Source organism: Lissotriton helveticus, chromosome 8 (genome assembly GCF_964261635.1).
Source record: "Lissotriton helveticus chromosome 8, aLisHel1.1, whole genome shotgun sequence".
Taxonomy (NCBI): domain Eukaryota; kingdom Metazoa; phylum Chordata; class Amphibia; order Caudata; family Salamandridae; genus Lissotriton; species Lissotriton helveticus.
This window is the reverse complement of record NC_136069.1, coordinates 466,283,376-466,300,800: the sequence shown is the minus strand read 5'-3', so window position 1 is coordinate 466,300,800 and position 17,425 is coordinate 466,283,376. Positions and strand designations below refer to the sequence as shown.

The 17,425-nt window shown below is 41.7% G+C and overlaps 1 protein-coding gene across 1 annotated transcript in view; it reads right to left on the bottom strand.

Annotated features, from left to right (window-relative positions):
• Positions 1 to 17,425, bottom strand: part of SETDB2 (SET domain bifurcated histone lysine methyltransferase 2) — a 545,734-nt gene that overhangs the window by 490,550 nt on the left and 37,759 nt on the right. Inside the window, exon 2 of the mRNA XM_078657342.1 lies at positions 2,730 to 2,833. Within this exon, the coding sequence (XP_078513468.1) occupies positions 2,730 to 2,829 (100 nt within the window). The 5' untranslated portion in view covers positions 2,830 to 2,833. The remainder of the gene's footprint in view (positions 1 to 2,729; positions 2,834 to 17,425) is intronic.

Sequence of the window (17,425 nt, the reverse complement as noted above, 5' to 3'; positions counted from 1 at the left end):
AAAAGTGTGAGGACTATGGAAGGAATTCTGGTATATGGACTGAGACTTCTGAAGAGCAAGTAAGGGTGGGCCTGGACGCTTTGCAGCAAGTAGTACTCTAAGTGAGTGGCCCCCAACTCAGATGGGGCGACGGATATATGCTATGTACAAAAATACTATTTGGCCAAGAGTCTTGTACAACTAATTCCCCAATGTAGAGAACAAATGTGTATGGTGTCCTTGAAACGTGTTGGACGATTACTTTGTCATATTTTTTATAAATGTTATCACTGATGGAAAACTTAATAAAAGTAGTTTAATAAAAGTAGTTTAAAAAGAAAAGTGGATGGTAAGCAGCAGGTCCCTGAAATTAGATTGAATATGCAGCTGCTGGAGAACTTTAAAGATCAGCCTATGGATGGAAAACAAAGAGCTGAAATGAAATCCCATCTACATCAGAGAAACTAAACCCATTGATATTCAAAATAGCAAAGTGAGGAGTAAGAGAGCAAACAAAGAATTAATTGAGACAGGATACAGCCACAACCCATACATACTTAATGGGAGTCCAACACCAGAGGCCTCCAGATATTCTATCTGGTGACCTAAAAGAAGGACCTCTTGAGCAGCAGTTGATACTGGAGCAGGGGCTGGCATCCTTAGTAGTAATAGCAGGTCCCATGAAAAAACAAGTTTTACTGAGGTGTCCTGAAGTCCAAATTCAATATGCTATTGAGAGAATCGAAAAAGGCATCATCCATGATATCACAGAGACCCAGAAAGAGGTCCAGACAATTCAGGAGCATAAACAAATAAACAAGACTGCATAGAAAGATCTCATCAAGTGACCAGAAGATCAAAAACAGCAATTACTAGAATAAAGGGCATACCTCCTGACCTAAACGGAAAGGGGGAGAACCTGGATAATCCCTGCTGAGAGAGGACTATATGCATCATATGCGTTCCAGTAGGGGTAGAAGGATGGATGCAGTCGGATATATGGCTGTGTTTTTCAAAACCATCATAGGAGCGGACAATGAGAATGCAATTACATTGGAATTGGCAGATAAGGTGGGATGATGAGAACAAGAAGCTGATCAATTGAACTTACTATAAGATTAAATTACGTTCGCATTCAGGACTTCATGTCCCAGCATATACCAAAACTTACATTGAATACACGCCCACTGGGGGGCGGAATCATTAAAAGCTGTAAAGGAAAAGGAGTGCGAGGCTCATGTGTTTTCATTATTGGCAGCCCGAGAAGAAGGAGATGTTTCCTCGAAACGCGTTGGCATTTGAAATAATTAAGAGCAAGAAGGCAGACTTTTTGGTAGCAGAAAATACCTCTGATGAAGGGCGCATGCCTGAAACGCGTTAGGTCTCTGCTGACGCTGAGTGACCTGGTCTCTTCCTTGACCTGATACAAGCCGGATGGAGAGTGAGCCCCGAGCTGTGAGCACAGTGTGATTTGGATATTAAACGGCCTGCACGGTCGGGGGGCGCACCACCGCGGACTCTTGTGGTCCCGCTGCTGATGTCTTTTCCAGCGCCGCAGGTCTGTCTGCCATATGGCTGAATGGAGGATGAGTTTTAAAGGACACCCATTATTTTAGTTTATTTTACCGAAAGACTGAACCCGGCTCACTGGAGCATGATTATGCAGGACTTCCGTTCCCATAATGCAACTTGAATGTTTACTCACCTGAGTGTGATTGAATTTCTAATAAAAGGAGGGACAAACAACGTAAGCCTGATGGGAACAGTCTTTTTGGTAGCAGAAAATACCTCTGACGAAGGGCGCATGCCTGAAACGCGTTAGGTCTCTGCTGACGCTGAGTGACCTGGTCTCTTCCTTGACCTGATACAAGTCGGATGGAGAGGGAGCCCCGAGCTGTGAGCACAGTGTGATTTGGATATATATATATAGATAGATATATATATAGATAGATATATATATATATTTAATTTTTAATGTGCATACAATATATTATTTTCCAAATGCTAGACCTGGCAAATATAGTGAACTTGCATAATTATTTTGACAAACTTCTAGTAAGGAGTTTTCAGTCAGTATGTTTTGCCTTTATTGAGGGAAGTCTTTACATGGAGGTTTCTGTGCTCAGCAGTATGACCAGCCAGAAGTAGAAAACAATGCATCTCAGTGAAGTTAATGAAAGCAACCCTTAGGAGATAGAACCAACTGAGCTCAATACAGAGAGCTGTCAATATAAGGAGGGAAAGAAGATCATGGAGGTCGAGGGTGGAATTGGGTCTCAAGTTACAGAAGGTGCTTGGAAGGATACTTGAATATTCCTGAGAAATGTGCAGCCATGAGAGGGATTAGACAAGATACAAGGGGGATGCGATGGGAGGGGGGGGGGCATATTGACATATATTGTAATGTATGGCTATGCATTGTTCATTTTACAAAATGAAAAAAGATTTTCAAAAAAACCTTTAGAACCAACAGAATGACAATGACAGAGCTATATTTATGGGCTGAAGCAAAATGTGATTAATATGGCCTCAAAACAGTGGCTCACCTAAAGCAACCAAGTGCTTAAAAGGACTGTCCCAAAGCCCACTCTGTGTTGTTTCCAGACAAAATGTGGCAGACCAAAAACAAGAATGTGTTAGCATAAAAAGGAGAAGGCAAATAGATTAAAATGGAATAAAATGAACTCTGTCCTCTCATTTAAGGAGATATTTGAGCAAGTGATCCTATTACCAACTTGCAAAATGAATACCTTCAATAAGCTGTCTTTTGTTGCTTTGATCTTCTCCGTCTTTCAAACCAGTGCTTAGTTCATTTCTGCTTCGATCCATCTCAAAGGTGCTTGAATTCATTCTCCTGTGTGAAAAAAGATATTCTCATTCCTGTATTGCTTAAACTGTGTTAGGTATTCCATTTTATTTTTACCTTAATGCGAAACAAAAAGAGGGTATAACACTTACACTAAAATACTCATGCACACATACTAAATAGGGAGGATGGAACATTTGCCAGTGTTTGGGGGATGTCCTGCTTTTGTCTGAATCTAAATAACCCCCAAGACTTTCTGGCATGTAGCTAGAATTAAGACAAACGTTCTATGCAAAAAAATTCAATAATGCAATCAAAATGTCTTCCAATTTTCAAAATGCTTAAAATCATGTCTTTCATGACACAAATAGACACTTAATTAGCTCTAAAAAGATTTGATGTCCCGATTGGCAAATGGATTAATCTAGTCACTAAGAAAATACTTGGTGTCGAGCGCAAACATACTCTTTGTCTGTTTTCGCATAGGAAGACCTGCTGGAGTGTATTCTTTGGTATGACCCTTCCAATCAGGATTTTTGAACATTTTAAATTGATTTTCTACTTGCATTGTAACAATATAGCAACATGCACATGACACACCAGGCAGTATTTGTGTTAATGAGCGTAGGATGTGTAGACAGTAGCGTATCAATCTTAGTTCACACTTCATATACAATGTTGTCACCTTAATATATCGTTGTGTTTCCACAAAACACTGATCTACTAGCCTTTAATTAATACTTACAGCCAAGGACACGGACATCCAATTCTTAGGCCCATGTAAGCGTAAAACAGAAAGAGATTATTAGCCCTCTCATAAACCAAAGCTGTTTCACTATGCAGTGTCTCCTTGCGTATCCACGATAAGAAGGTATGCCCTCAGGGTACCATAGATGTCTTTGAGTGTGAAGGTCGGAGGCAAATGTTCAGAATAAAACTTGAGGTACAAATAACACTGGATAAAGGCCTGCAACCTCTGTGGCGGGGCACTCTTCCTCTATCCCCAGCGACAGGCCACTTTTTCTTTTTGCTAACAAAAGTGCCAAAGCAGTGAATTTTCTGACAGAATTAGGAATCTCCTTCACCCATCTCAGCAAACCCATTTTGGGGTCATGTAGCACCACAATGTCTATCAAATCGGAATGAGTTGTCCTAACTTTGCACCAGTATGGCTGAAACCCACCATAGGACCAGGACAGATGATGAAAGCCAGCCTATGGTGACCCATATCTGGCACCATTAGAATCTTTCCTTAGTTCGCAGTTCAACAAGTTCTTGGAACCATAATACACCCTATGTAGGAGCTTACAGTGGATAATACAGAGTCTGCTACTGAAAGAAAGCATGCTAGTTTGAGCACAGCAGAAATTCCAAACTACTTCTGTGACCTCTTTGCCAGATTTTTCTGATTATTTTAGACTGTTGGTGGAGAAGGCAACCCGGACCTCTTCCTGCATGGAGCCGGATAAAAGGGATATCAGTGGTCTGAGCGATTTAGAATGGATTGATCTAGCCAATGCTTTTAATGTAGGAGGTACTAGTGGGAATTTAGGGAACTCTGCTCTGCATGACCATCTGAGGCTATAATATTGATCAACATCAAAAGGTGTGTGGGGAATTCTGCCTGCGATGGGCTCAAGTGTGAGGAAGCTGCCACCTGTAAATAAATCTGCCCACTTCAGTAGACCTAACAGGTATAACTGGGCTCTTACATGATTTGTGCATGTTATACTGGCAGTAAGACAATGGGAGCAAGTGGTAGTAGTAGTAGATGAAGTCAAGCCCAGCCCTCGCCTTGAGCTTGTCCATTTCAGAGAGTGGCGGTAACAGTGTCTGTAATGAATATTGGGGCATTTACCCACCTGCGGTTTAAGGAGAACAGAGGCTGCGGTGTCATCTCTGACCACCAGCTAATGTATGAAGGGCAGTGATTCATAGCCTGAGGTTGGGTGGACCCCTGGGGGTCTGCCACACCAACTCAGGGGGTCCACAACAGTCTACAAATGTGTATACTTTTAGTAGTTAACAAAGCAAAACTGAAAACTGAAAATTTTAAAACTCTGTAAATGTGAAGGAGTTTGAAACTGGAGGCTAAAAATTAAATTAGTATCCTTAGCTTGATTCGTGGGAAGAGCCCAAGCACAGCAAAAAGCAGTATGTTTAGTGGCCTCAACTGATGCACTAGGATGTTCTGACAAGAAGAGAGGATGCATTACAAGGAAAAAAGGTAAAGCAATATGGTGGAGCCCAGCATATGGTTTTGTCTTTTGGAAATCAGCCTGAATTCGGAAAAGCTCCAACCTTCCCATTCAAATTAAATTTGTAATTTTCATTGGTGTAAAATAGATTTGCTTGATATGTAGTTTCTGCAGTTTTGTGTACTTTTGGATGTAGTTTCCCCGCCCCTTGTCACAATTTCCCAGGGCTACATTACCCTTGAGTTAGTGATTCGGTTAATGTCAATTTAATATGCCACTTTTCCTATGCCAGGGTCTGTAGTTGTTGGCTGCCCGGTATGTGCAATGCCCAGTGTGGGTTCCACATTCACCCTGGTATGACCCTAGTCCAAAAGCTCCAGCCATGTGAAAAAAAGTTGCAAACACTGGCCTGTTACCAAAAGTGATCATGAAATCCCCTTTTAATATGGTTGACTCTTCTGGTCTACCAAGGAAGCCATACCAAGTCAAGTGTTTTGCTTTTGCATGTCTTGCATATATTAAGAACTAGCACTTATGGAGAACTGTCTCTGAGCTTCTTTGAACAAGAGGAACCCATGGATGTCAGATTTTTAGACCGCTGCCCTCAATTCGTGTTCTATTTTAGTAACCCTTAGCTTTCTGAGCTGCGGCAGTCCCAACAGAAGCACGTCTTGTTGACAAAGGGCCTTATTTTCTATGCAGTCCAAACTCACAAGTCCCATCAGATGAATCAAGTAAGGCATTTCAGCAGGTAGGCTCCTACCTCCCAGAAAGAGATTTTCCGATGTCATCTATCCATAAATCCTTCTTAGCTAAAGCTTCTCAGGAAGCTGTGCTTCAGCATGCCAACCCGTTGCGTATTGAATTTGGGTATCTATATGGTATAATTCATATTCAAGTAATCCCAGTCAGCCCTGTTCATTTAGTAGCTTGGGAATATCTCATTTCATCCTCCTACGGAGTGGTGCCAAAATCAATGGTGCCATCACCTGCCCTACTTTGCAAAACAACCTTTTGGAAGAAAGTCACAAGGATTCCTATAAAATATGCCAACAGTATGGGAGGATCACCATTTTTTCCAGCGCAATGTGGCTTATCCGAGACCAAGGTACCATAACATTACATAATATAACATAACAGAACATGCAATTGAGGCTATCTATCACTCTATCCATGTTAAGGACAATAAAAGCTTCAGTATTGTGGGCTATACCAGTTACCTGTAGTGAGGAAACCTTACCGGAATCATTTGGTTTTCCAAATGTCTAGGCATCTATATAATTTTAGCTCTTAAAAAAGGCAGTTTGGCATCTGTATACAAGGATACCACGTATTATGTTTTCCCAGCTTGCTTCTCATCCCCTTTATGGTTTGTCTCATAGAACATGCAAGCGGCTCCATGAAATGTAAAATGGGAACAGCAGGCGTCTGTGTTGGGCTACCTACTGTAGGGTACTCTTTGAGTGCCCAATGCTCTGACGTTTCACTCTCAGTTCTTGCTCATCTCATTAAAAAGAATTGTAATTCAAATGGTGCAGGACCGACATCATAAACTGGTAACTCAAATTAGCAAATCGTCCTCTACATAAAGAGAAGCTACAGTCTAGTGCCTTTGTTGCAGATGCTGCACATGCATGGGATGAGAAAGTCTGGGTTTCACAGTTGTGTTTCTGAGGGGAATAAAATCAGATTGATTTTAGTGAACCAGACTAGTTATGCCCCCTTTCCTCCCCCCAGCAGCCTAGACGCCCTGGCATTATTAAGGATCTTGGCAGCCATATTGATGAATGAATAAATGGATGAATAACACTTTTAAAAGCACAAACTGCTACCCCAACAAGGGGAGTCCTAGTGCTAAAAAGAATGAAGAACAGAGAGCAACATCAATTAAATTAACTAAGCTTGAAAAGCCAGGTCTCAAGCTCTCCATTGATCTTGTGGCAATTTATTGCAGGTACCTGCGATAAAGAGAAGCAGTATTGGAGATCGCATTTCTTTCTATAGCACTACAAAAATGTGAAATTCTTTATATCTTTTTCTCAGACGTTCCCTTTGACAAAAGAAGCATATCTAGAGGACAGTCAAAGATGTAAAGACTTTCATATTTCTGTAGTCCTACAAAAAAACAGCAACTTCCAGAACGGCTTCTCTTAACCACAGGTACCTGCAGGAGATAAGCACAAAATGAGCAGAGAGCTGAAGGAGGCTTATATAAGTAGAACATTCCCCTGAGCCTTCTTTGTCACCTTTTAGGCCAACATAGAGACTTAAAGGTGCATCTTTGTTGCACCAGAAGCCAAAGTAGGATAGGGAGACGATGACAAACAGGCTCCATGTGAGAACGATTACAATTCATTCATGCAGCAGCATTCTGTAATATTTAAAGTATATTAATAAAACACGTTTGGAGGCCAAGATATAGAGAGTTTCTGTAATCCAAACAGAAGGCAAATTAAATCATGACTTATTCCGTTCTGACCTGACACAGAAAGAAACTGGAGAACTGTGTGGACTGAACATAAGAGATCAAAGCATTTTGATGCCACTGCAGAGATAGGAGGTGTTAAGGATAGACTACAGACAAAGAACACACCTAGATAATCCAAACAATAATGTGTAGGACTTGTAATTGGTGAGGTCTCTGTCATTTTGGCACCACAGTTATAATTACAACTTTCAGTGACTTTGGAAACACTTCAGCTTCATCTGGAATACACATCTAAAAGGGTGTCTATCAATATCTCTGCACAATTGTGATAAAACCTCACTGGAAGCTTGCTGCTACTTCGGGGTTTTCCCCTCTATACATCTTGTAAAGAAGCTAGAATGTTTTCCCAGAGTAGCAGGTCTTAAGGCACATTCTTCTACTCTTGTATTAGGACGGGCAGCAATGCTGCTTACAGGCAATCACATTTCTTAGCAATGCATGGCTGAGGTGGCTGAGAATATAGCAGATTTTAATATTTTTGATGCAACATCCCTTCTAATGATGTCAATGGTCAGTACTGTCAGCCTAAAGAATTCCCTCTGAATGAGCCATGTGAGTATCCAACACAGTAGGTTGCCTTCCTGTATAGTCTATGTCTGAAGATGATGTGAGCAAATGTATCCAATGAATCAAACTTCTTCCCGAGGCCTCATTTCTCCAGAACACTTCAGTACACTTGCCCCTCCCTTCTGGTTGGGACAGTGGCTCCCCTTCCAAAATCTTGTTATTATTATCCAATTGAACTATGTTCTTCTAAATATCTAAAGGACATCTGCCTGGTTCAGAGATATTATAAACAGATATAATCAATTGCACCACCTCCATATCTAAGTGCTCCCCCCAGTGATGGAAAACTTGGGAATCAATGCTCTCCCAACTCAATATAATGAGACGATCACTGATATCATAAATGAGTTGGAGAACCTTAAAGAACAATACTCAAAGCAAATTGTCCTTCCCCTGGTATGCAAAGTAACTAAATGAGCAAAAATGAAAGCTCAGAGTAACTGAACGAAGGTACAGTTCAAGAGCCTCCCTCTGAGTTGTGGGTCTCTCCAACACATTGTTCCTTATGGTTCTTTAGAGGTCCCCTTTATCTAGAGCACTTTTAGGCAATTCTGGCAGATCATACCTTTGTGGCACACATCTCACTGAGGATATTAGTCATGTTGCTAAAATCTATGTGGATCTTTAGGCATCGATGACCTATTAACATTTTAAACGGAACCTGTTAAAGCACAGTGTCTAATCATCTTTCACCCTTTTTGAAACAGCCCAGTGCAGTTTTGGATGGATGAAAAAAAAGCTTGACGAAAAGCCTACCATTATTTACAAATCCATCTGCTTTCTCCTACATAATGGCCTCAGTCTTCAAAGACATAACTAATACTGAAAAAGACCTAATGCTTGCTCAGTCTGAGAATCATACCATTTCCAAAGGAACAAGACCTCAAAGACGTGATACAATCACTATATTCTTTGTAGATCTTTAGGCATGGACGACCTGTCGACATTTTAAACTTAACCTGTTAAAAACCTACTGCCTATTGATCTTTCTTTATTTTTTTATATAGCACAATGTAATCTTGGATGGATGAAACAAATACTCTTGAATGTAAACCTACCATTATTTACAAATCCCTCTGCTTTATCCTACATAAACACCTCAATCTTCAAAGACCTAAATAATACTGAAAAATACCCACTACCAGCTTAGACTTTGAGAATCACACCATTTCTAATGGAACAAAACATCAAAGACGTGGTCCACTCATGATGGGTTTAGGCCCAGATATCTGTACTGGGGTGAATGTATGAAATTGTTCTGCATTCTGTCCATCAATTGTTCTTTTTGTATTTGTCACCCAGAGTGGGACGGGTATGCCTAGTCGTGGGTCCCGTGCTCTCCATGCCACTGGAGTCAAGCTATCCTGTCTGAGGAGGGCTGAAACCCCGAAACCGGTACTAGGGTGCTTGTTTCCAGGCCAGGGCAGACCTGGCCTGGCAGTTCGGGCTGGACTGTTCCCATTGGGCACACGGTCAAGACTGATTTGCATATGGCTGGGTCCAAATTGGAATGGCTTGGTGAGCAAAAAAACGATGGATTTAGGCCCAGATCTCTGTACTGGCGTGAATGTATGACATTGTTCTGCATTCTGTCCATCAATTGTTCTTTTTGCATAGACCATGAACATGCCTTTCTTAGCGCAATCCCTAATACCTTTAGCTCTATAAAAAGCTACAATGTCTCACAACGCAAAAGATTTTCCCACACAATACCTGTGATCAGTAACCTAAATTGGTTTCCCAGCTACAGAAAATGCCAACATAAACAGGCCTGCATAATTCACAAAAGCCTCTGCTCTGAAACGCCAGACTACCTGGCTTAAAAATATTTGGTGAATCTCTATATCTCAAAACACCCTAAATTTTTTCAGGCGGATTCCCCAAGATGTAGAATTGTATTCCTCCCACTATTTGCACCATTTTGCCTGTCCCATTCACATTGTTAAAATAAAAACTAAATGTCAGTCTTTTTTGAGGATATAAACATGATGGAACAGTGGATTCTGCCTACTCCTCTCAAGAGTGTTGTAATGAAGACCATAGCAGCTGAGATAACCAGCATGAGGTCCACCAGGAATATATAAAAGGACTGCACTGACATCCAAACACAGATGGGTGATAGACTATCCCTGGATTGTAGAAGAAACTGGACTGCAGATGGAATTGCAAACTGACTCACAGCTGCAACGAGCCAACAGCAAGGATAAGAGAAAAAAGTATTGGTGGCACATCCTAGGAAATTGTGGGATGGAACAAAACCGACACTTTGCAATACAACGGTATAAAGGAGTTATCAAAGTAGAGATACACAGGTAAATGGAGGCCTGTCCTAAGGTGCAAGGATGATGAACCGAGGCTCGGAGGACCAGGATGATGGCAGTGAAATGAAGGGCGAACAGACCTTGCAGAGGACTGAGGAAAGTAGTAGCAGATACTTCACAGCATGATGCTAAATGTGAGCGTTATGAGGTACTGTTTAAAAACTGAAGAATGATAGAATCCAACATGAGGCAGAAACACCACCCAGCATCACCATCAGCACCTCTTAAAAATAACAACTGAGAATCAAAGAATGACTGGTGCAGGAGATATTCAGGAAGAACGAGGTAGACTAAGTGTGGACAGACCCTCACAGCCTTCACAGCGTTTCCGGAGCTTGAAAAACACAAATATATGTAATAGGGTACTCTCTGCAAGACCCTTGTAGTAATCCAACACTATAAACATCTGATTGTGGTTGTGCCAAACCAGGTTTCCTTGACACTGCCAACTCTAGCACTGGGGAAAATTCAAGATTATTCTCTAGCAGGCTCATGGATAAATACAATTCCGGCAACCCAGCCTTACCACGCAGTGACTTCAAGCCCCTGCAGTGCACATTGCCACTTAAATTCCAATTCGGTCATACAAGGACATAGCCAGTGTGCCACTAAGTATTGCCTCAGTCTCAGTTACTAAGTGCAGCAGTGGTGAGGGTAGGTGGCAGTAGAGGGCTTAGTGGGCTTGCGCAACCAAATTATACAATTTAAAATCCGGTACGGAGTAACCGCCTTTACTGCATGGCAGAACCAGAGTGGACAATTTAATTCGCAGTATTTTCTATCCCTATATCAGACATGCCAATTGTCCAGTCAGCATCACGAAGAAATGCTTTGGTAACAGTATAGCAATATTGGGGAAAAGGGTACAAAATATGTGCAATACGAACTTTTTATCAGAGATACATGGCCTGCCATAGTCAGTGGCAACTTACCCACTTCCCCACTTCCCAACCTGCATAGTCTGTTTTGGGATTGCAGGCTCATAAAGATCACATATTGTGGCTTCTCTGAAACTGTGTGTGTATATCCCCATGTATTTAATTTGGTCCATGCACCAGCCGAATGGGTCTTCCAAAGTGCATGGTCTGGTAAGAGGTGTTAGTGGAAATATTTTAGATTTACCCCAAACTATGTTTACCCTTGAAATAGTGACAAACCATATAATTTCATGACTCACTAGAGGGAGATTATCCTCTAGATGTTTAATAAACAGTATCACATTGTCTGCATGTAAGGATATTGTCAGTCAAGCCTTCATAACTGCTAGGATACACTGCTAGTGCATTTCAGTGATCATACAGGTCAGAGGTTCCAAGGCTAAAGGAAACACCAATGGCAACAGTGGAGGCCCCTGTCTAATGCCTTGCCATATACCAAATGGGCAGCAAACAGTCATTAATCTGTACTGTTACACCTGGGTCCGTTTGTAATAGTCTGACCAATTTTTATTTTTTTTAAACTCTTTTTATTGTTAACTTTGCACACAGTTGATCACAACAGTTGTTGAAATACCACATCACATCATCACTTTTACACATCATCTTTTACTGCCGAGCAATTGTACAATGACAGCCTACAATTTGTTATGTCCTCCGGCTGAGTATCCGGCTTGGGGATTCCCCTTCTCGAGTACAACTGGGGTGCATATTTGCCTCAGTGAGTGTTCCACTTGCTCCAGATTGATCCCGTTTCCTGGGAGTCTGATCAATTTTGAAAAGGGGAGATCTAAACCAATTCTCCCAAGTAGACAATGCATATACTCCCATCTCAAAGAATCAAACACATTCCCAGCATCTAAGAAAACTACTATGTTGGCCAACTCAGACCTCTTTTGCTACATAACAGCAAAAAGGGTACGTTTGTTATACAATGTCTTTCTACCAGAAATAAGTCCCGACTGATCAGGAAAGACCAAGCCACGCATCAAGGTTTAGTCTATTGTGACAACGAAGGCCAGAATTTTAAGATCGATATTAAGGAGGGACAACAGCTTTTATGACCAAGTAAATAATTGATCTTCCCCAGGCTTGGTCAATGTTATTAATACTGCTTTACAACATGTCTCAGGGAGAGTCTCCCTCTGTAGTGCTTCAATATACATGGCCAGGTGGGGAGCAAGTAAATCCTAATATGACTTATAAGATTCGGCAGTTAACCCATCTGACCCAGGCGCTTTACACATTTCAAGTACATTAATAGCTGCCTTCACCTCCAATAATTCTAGAGGAGCCCATAAACCTTCTCGATCAGCCTTCTCCAACCTTGCAAACATTATTTCCTCCATGTAGTGACTCGTGTGAACCTGATCTATAGGCCCCTGTGATGCATAGCATTTTCCATAATATGCAGTAAAAGTCTCCAGTATATCTAGCAGGTCTTTGGTCAATGGCCACTGACCATTTTGCACCACTGAGTCTCAGTTTTGCTGGGTATGTCATCTAAGGAGCCTTGACCTGACCATACTTCCTATGTTGAGCATGTTTCCCAAGCTATGTCAGTTCTCCTTCTGCTGAGGCATGAAAACTCTTGCATACCTCTTTTCAGTTCTGCCAATATCTGTACATCATGTGGGGTTGACTGAAACACACTCTCAAAGCCTGAGATCGTACGTTCTTGACTGCGTAGTTGGGTCTGAAATTGACCCAAGTACGCAGCTCATTTTGATATAGCGTCTCCCTCAGCACAACATTTATGAACTCTCAAAAAGTAGCCCCAGTGGAAACACTGCCTGTATTATTTGTAAATATTTGGTAACTGCAATGGTCATTTTATGCTTGAATACTGTATCTGAGTGCTTCAGACAGAAACAGCCCTAGCCTCTGCATAGCAACCTCAGCTGGGACGACCATCGGCGGTACTATGGAGGAATGATCCGATAATGTATGTAGGGGGTGTTGCACATCTCAACACCAACCTGAAAGTGGGAGGGAGCTGAGCCAGTAATCTAATTTTTTGTAAAAGTTGTCCAACGCTGCATAGTGTGTGTACGTAACAGTGTGTTCAAGCAGAGCCCTCGATACATCCATCAGCTCCAACTCAGCAATAGTGAACTTCAAAGTCTGGAGTGACAGGGAGGCATAGTCTAGATCTGAATTGGATCGGTCCTCCACCGGGTGCAATGCCATGTTATAATTGCCTCCCCATATTATATTACCCGCCTCTATGCTTTTACAAAAGCTGTATATATCTCATATAAAGTAGTGGGTGTATCTGTGTTTGGGACATACAAGTTTATCAGCATGACAGCATTCATCCAACGACCCAGCACTATAACATATCTCCCATGGTGATCTGCAATTGTCAGGCTCATACTGTAATTAACAGCAGCCCGTTGGGAGTAGGCACTGCAGGACACAAATAATCTATAGGCCCTTCCATACAGATGCCAATACAGATATTTTAGCCAGTGAAGAGGAGTCTCCTGAAGCGCAGTAACAAGTATACAAGCATACAATGTCTGTCTAATAGGGCCAGTAGTTTCCATTATTTTTGTGGGGTGGCCAATCCCCAGGTATTTCATGGTATGTTTTGAATCCCACTAACCTGATTATCCATCATCACGGCCTACAAAATTTAAGCCCTCAGAGCACAGTGTGTGAAGAACCCAGCATAGCGTTTATCTGCATACGATCGAACCTGGCCGGTTCAACAACTTCACACCTTATCCTGCAACCCCAAAAATGGCCAGTGCGGGCCCAGATCTCATCATATAACCAACAAACAACAGTAATAAACCCAAAACAAATACTGGGTATATACACCAAGGGTTGGTAGTAAAAAGCCACCCACCCCGCGTCAGTCAGCAACTCATTCGCTAAGTTAATTATTGTGCACTTATTTCGTTTAGAAGTATAATTTACAGTGGTGTAGACATTATTGTTCTGATATCAACCCCACCCATGTTACATGTATGAAAGCAGGAAAAGGATATTGCTCAACATGAGGATAATGACTTCTGGCATATCGATAATTGTGTATAATCAAAGGGAGGAGGCAGAGTAAGGATCCTTTCAGTCTCCGTAGTATAATCTCTTAATCAAGGGGGGGGGGGAAGGATCACTGGTCCTGCTTAAACCGTGGTTTGCAGGTCGAAGTTGGTATCTCCCAAATTATGGCCCTCATACACGTGTATGTTGGAAACTTCTCTGAGCGGTATATACTGTGTCCCCGCTTTTCTTTACACGTGCGTGCGTAATCATTGGGTCATTTTTTGTTTGTGCACCCTCCACCAGGAGGTCTTACCTTAGGTTTAAGGCAGTAGTGATCGTGAAAATAGTGGGGGGTAGGTAGTGGTTTTAAAAAGTCCGGACAGCCAGATAAGGAAATTTAATAATTCTGGATTCGGACTATTATTAAAAAATTGGTTGTGCACCTTCTGAATATAGTTAGGAATTCGAGTGCACGTCTTTTAACAAATTTAAAATGAGGTCAACATGTTTCAGCCTTAGGTAGTCATAAGATCAGTAGGCTTTCGTCAGGACCAACAGGGGTGAATAGTGGAAAAAAGTGCGAAGAATAAAGGTATATTGACCTGAATCTTCCTGTGATTTAAGGCTTCATTGTACCTGTAAATAAATAGACATACATACACACAACAAACAGGGAGATAGGGTGTAGGAGACATATAGTTATGTACAATAGTACTATTGTGAAATCAATAGATTTCAACAAGGAACTAGAAAATGGCAATACTTTTCATTGAACCACACTAATTTCAGGCGTCAACTCTTCCATTATCATGCTTCGGTGAGCGGTAGTGATTAGATTTATACTGTAGTGGGGTGCCCATAACTCTAAAATTGTACTTGTATTGTGCGTGGTCTATAGTGAGATAGTCATAGCACAGGTCATCTCGTGATAGTGACGCTATATATTTGAATATCTGATTCAATTCGTGAGGCAATAGCTATGCCTATTGCGATTAAATGATCTACATTATTTCTCATTAGGTTGGTAAATAAAGATGATTGCATTACTTATTTACTTGTCTAGGATCATAGGGTGGTAATGCTGTAATGCGCAATTCTAAGCGCGATGCGTTAGCTCTGGGTGCTCGTGATATTGTGATTCGCCCGGTATTTTTGCGTACCTTATTAAGAGTAGGAAATTGCCTCTTCGGGGAGTTAGGCTGGGCGAGAGAGGTCTCACTGCAAGGTTTGTGAAGAGGAAGAGGGAGTTAGGAAAAAGGGGGGTTTGTACCTGCGATTCTCGTTTCTTCAGAGAGCGCGGTCTTGGTGGTTACCTTAGTCCCTTCTGCTCTGTCCTTCGCAGCTTGTGCTGACTCTGCCTTTCGTCACCCGGAATCAGAAAGGTTCTGGTTCCGGGTGGATTTGTACTCCAAAGCGATGGTAAAGGAAGAAATACTTCCAAAGAATTGGCACGATGTGAGGGTACAAATCCACTAATTCTATATTTAATGTCTAAGTTAAAACATTAATATTTGTAATGACTCTGATTCAGCCTGTTGTTAATACGAATTATAGTACGAACTGGTCACGGGAAATAAGGGGGTGGGGGGGGGGAAGGGGAATACCGACAGTGGGTACAGTCCTATGGCGAAATTTGAGTTAGATTTAAGATATTTCTTAGAGCTATGAAACTCATTTGGTTTATGTATTTAGTAGTCCATTTGGAAAATGCTTATCTGTGGCTTGTGCTTTTAGTCCACGGGGTTAGGGCACATGGAGACTTTTATGTGAAGTAGAGTATCGGAAATTTCATCTGTTCAGAGATACCCAAGGTATGGAATCGTTAAGACCTAGGATATCTGTTTTGAGTCTATGGACCCAACGTTGTTCCTTCTCGAATAGGATTTTGGTAGCATTTCTGTCTACTGTGTCCAGAGTTTCTAAGATTACCCAGTGCAAATCATCTGCTGTGTGGTTTTGTTCTTTATAGTGGGACGACATTTTGGTAGTAACTTTTTTGCAGTTTACATTGCTCCGATGTTCGCAAAGGCGTTGTTTTGCCTTGCGACATGTCATCCCTATGTACCTCATGTCACACGGACAAGTGATCATGTAGATGACATGACTGGTGTTGCAATTGGTGTGTGTTCTTAATTTCCAAAGGAAATTAGGGAGTAGCTGCAGTTCCTTTGTTGGTTTTGTGGTTGCACAGACTACACAGGTGCCACATGGGTAGTGTCCAGTTACTGGGGGATTGTTCCAAAGTGCTGGTTGTTGTTTCTTTTTCTTTGGTGGCGGTCTTGTGTGGACCAGTAGATCCTTGATATTCCTGCTTCTTTTGTTTGCAAATCTTGGTTTTGGCCAGGTCAGAGTATTGGATGTAATAATTCTCCAATTGCGATTGATTATCTTCTTCACCTGGTTAGTGATCGGACTGTAAGTAGTTACGCAGGTGGTTCTGTCATCAGTCTGTTTAGGGCAGCTCTCAAGTAGAGATTCTCTTGGTTGATTTCTTGCGCGTTTTTTGCAAGAGTTGATTATTTTCCTGGGGTAATCTCTGACTGTGAGTTTCTCACTTAGGTCGGTTGCTTGTGTTTTGTAGTCTGCAAGGGAGCTGCAGTTTCTCTTTAGTCGTAGGAACTGGCTGTAGGGAAGGTTTTCTCTTAGGGGTCGGGGGTGGAAGCTGTTGAAGGATAGTAGACTGTTTTTAGCTGTTGCTTTGAAAAACGTTTTCGTTAGTAAGGTGTTGCCCTCAGAGAAGATGGTAATGTCTAGGAAATCTAGACTTTGTGCACTTGCAGTGTAGGTAAATTTTAGGCAATCATCTCGATTGTTCAGCCATGTGTGAAAGTCTTTAAGAGATGTCGTGTCTCCTTGCCAAATTAGCAGGATATCGTCTGTATACCTTTTCCAAAAGAATATTTGACGAACGAAGGGATTGTTTTCATTATGTATGTGGGTCTGTTCAAAAGTACTCACATACAGACCTGCCACGCTTGGCGCAAATGTGCTGCCCATAGATGTGCCATGTTGCTGAAGGTAGAGGGTATCTTTATACTGGAAACATTTTTCGGTGAGGGCTAGCCTGCAACATTCCAGTATAAAATGTCTTGGAGTTTTGTAGGACCAATCGGTGTTGAAAAGTATTGTCTCGAGAG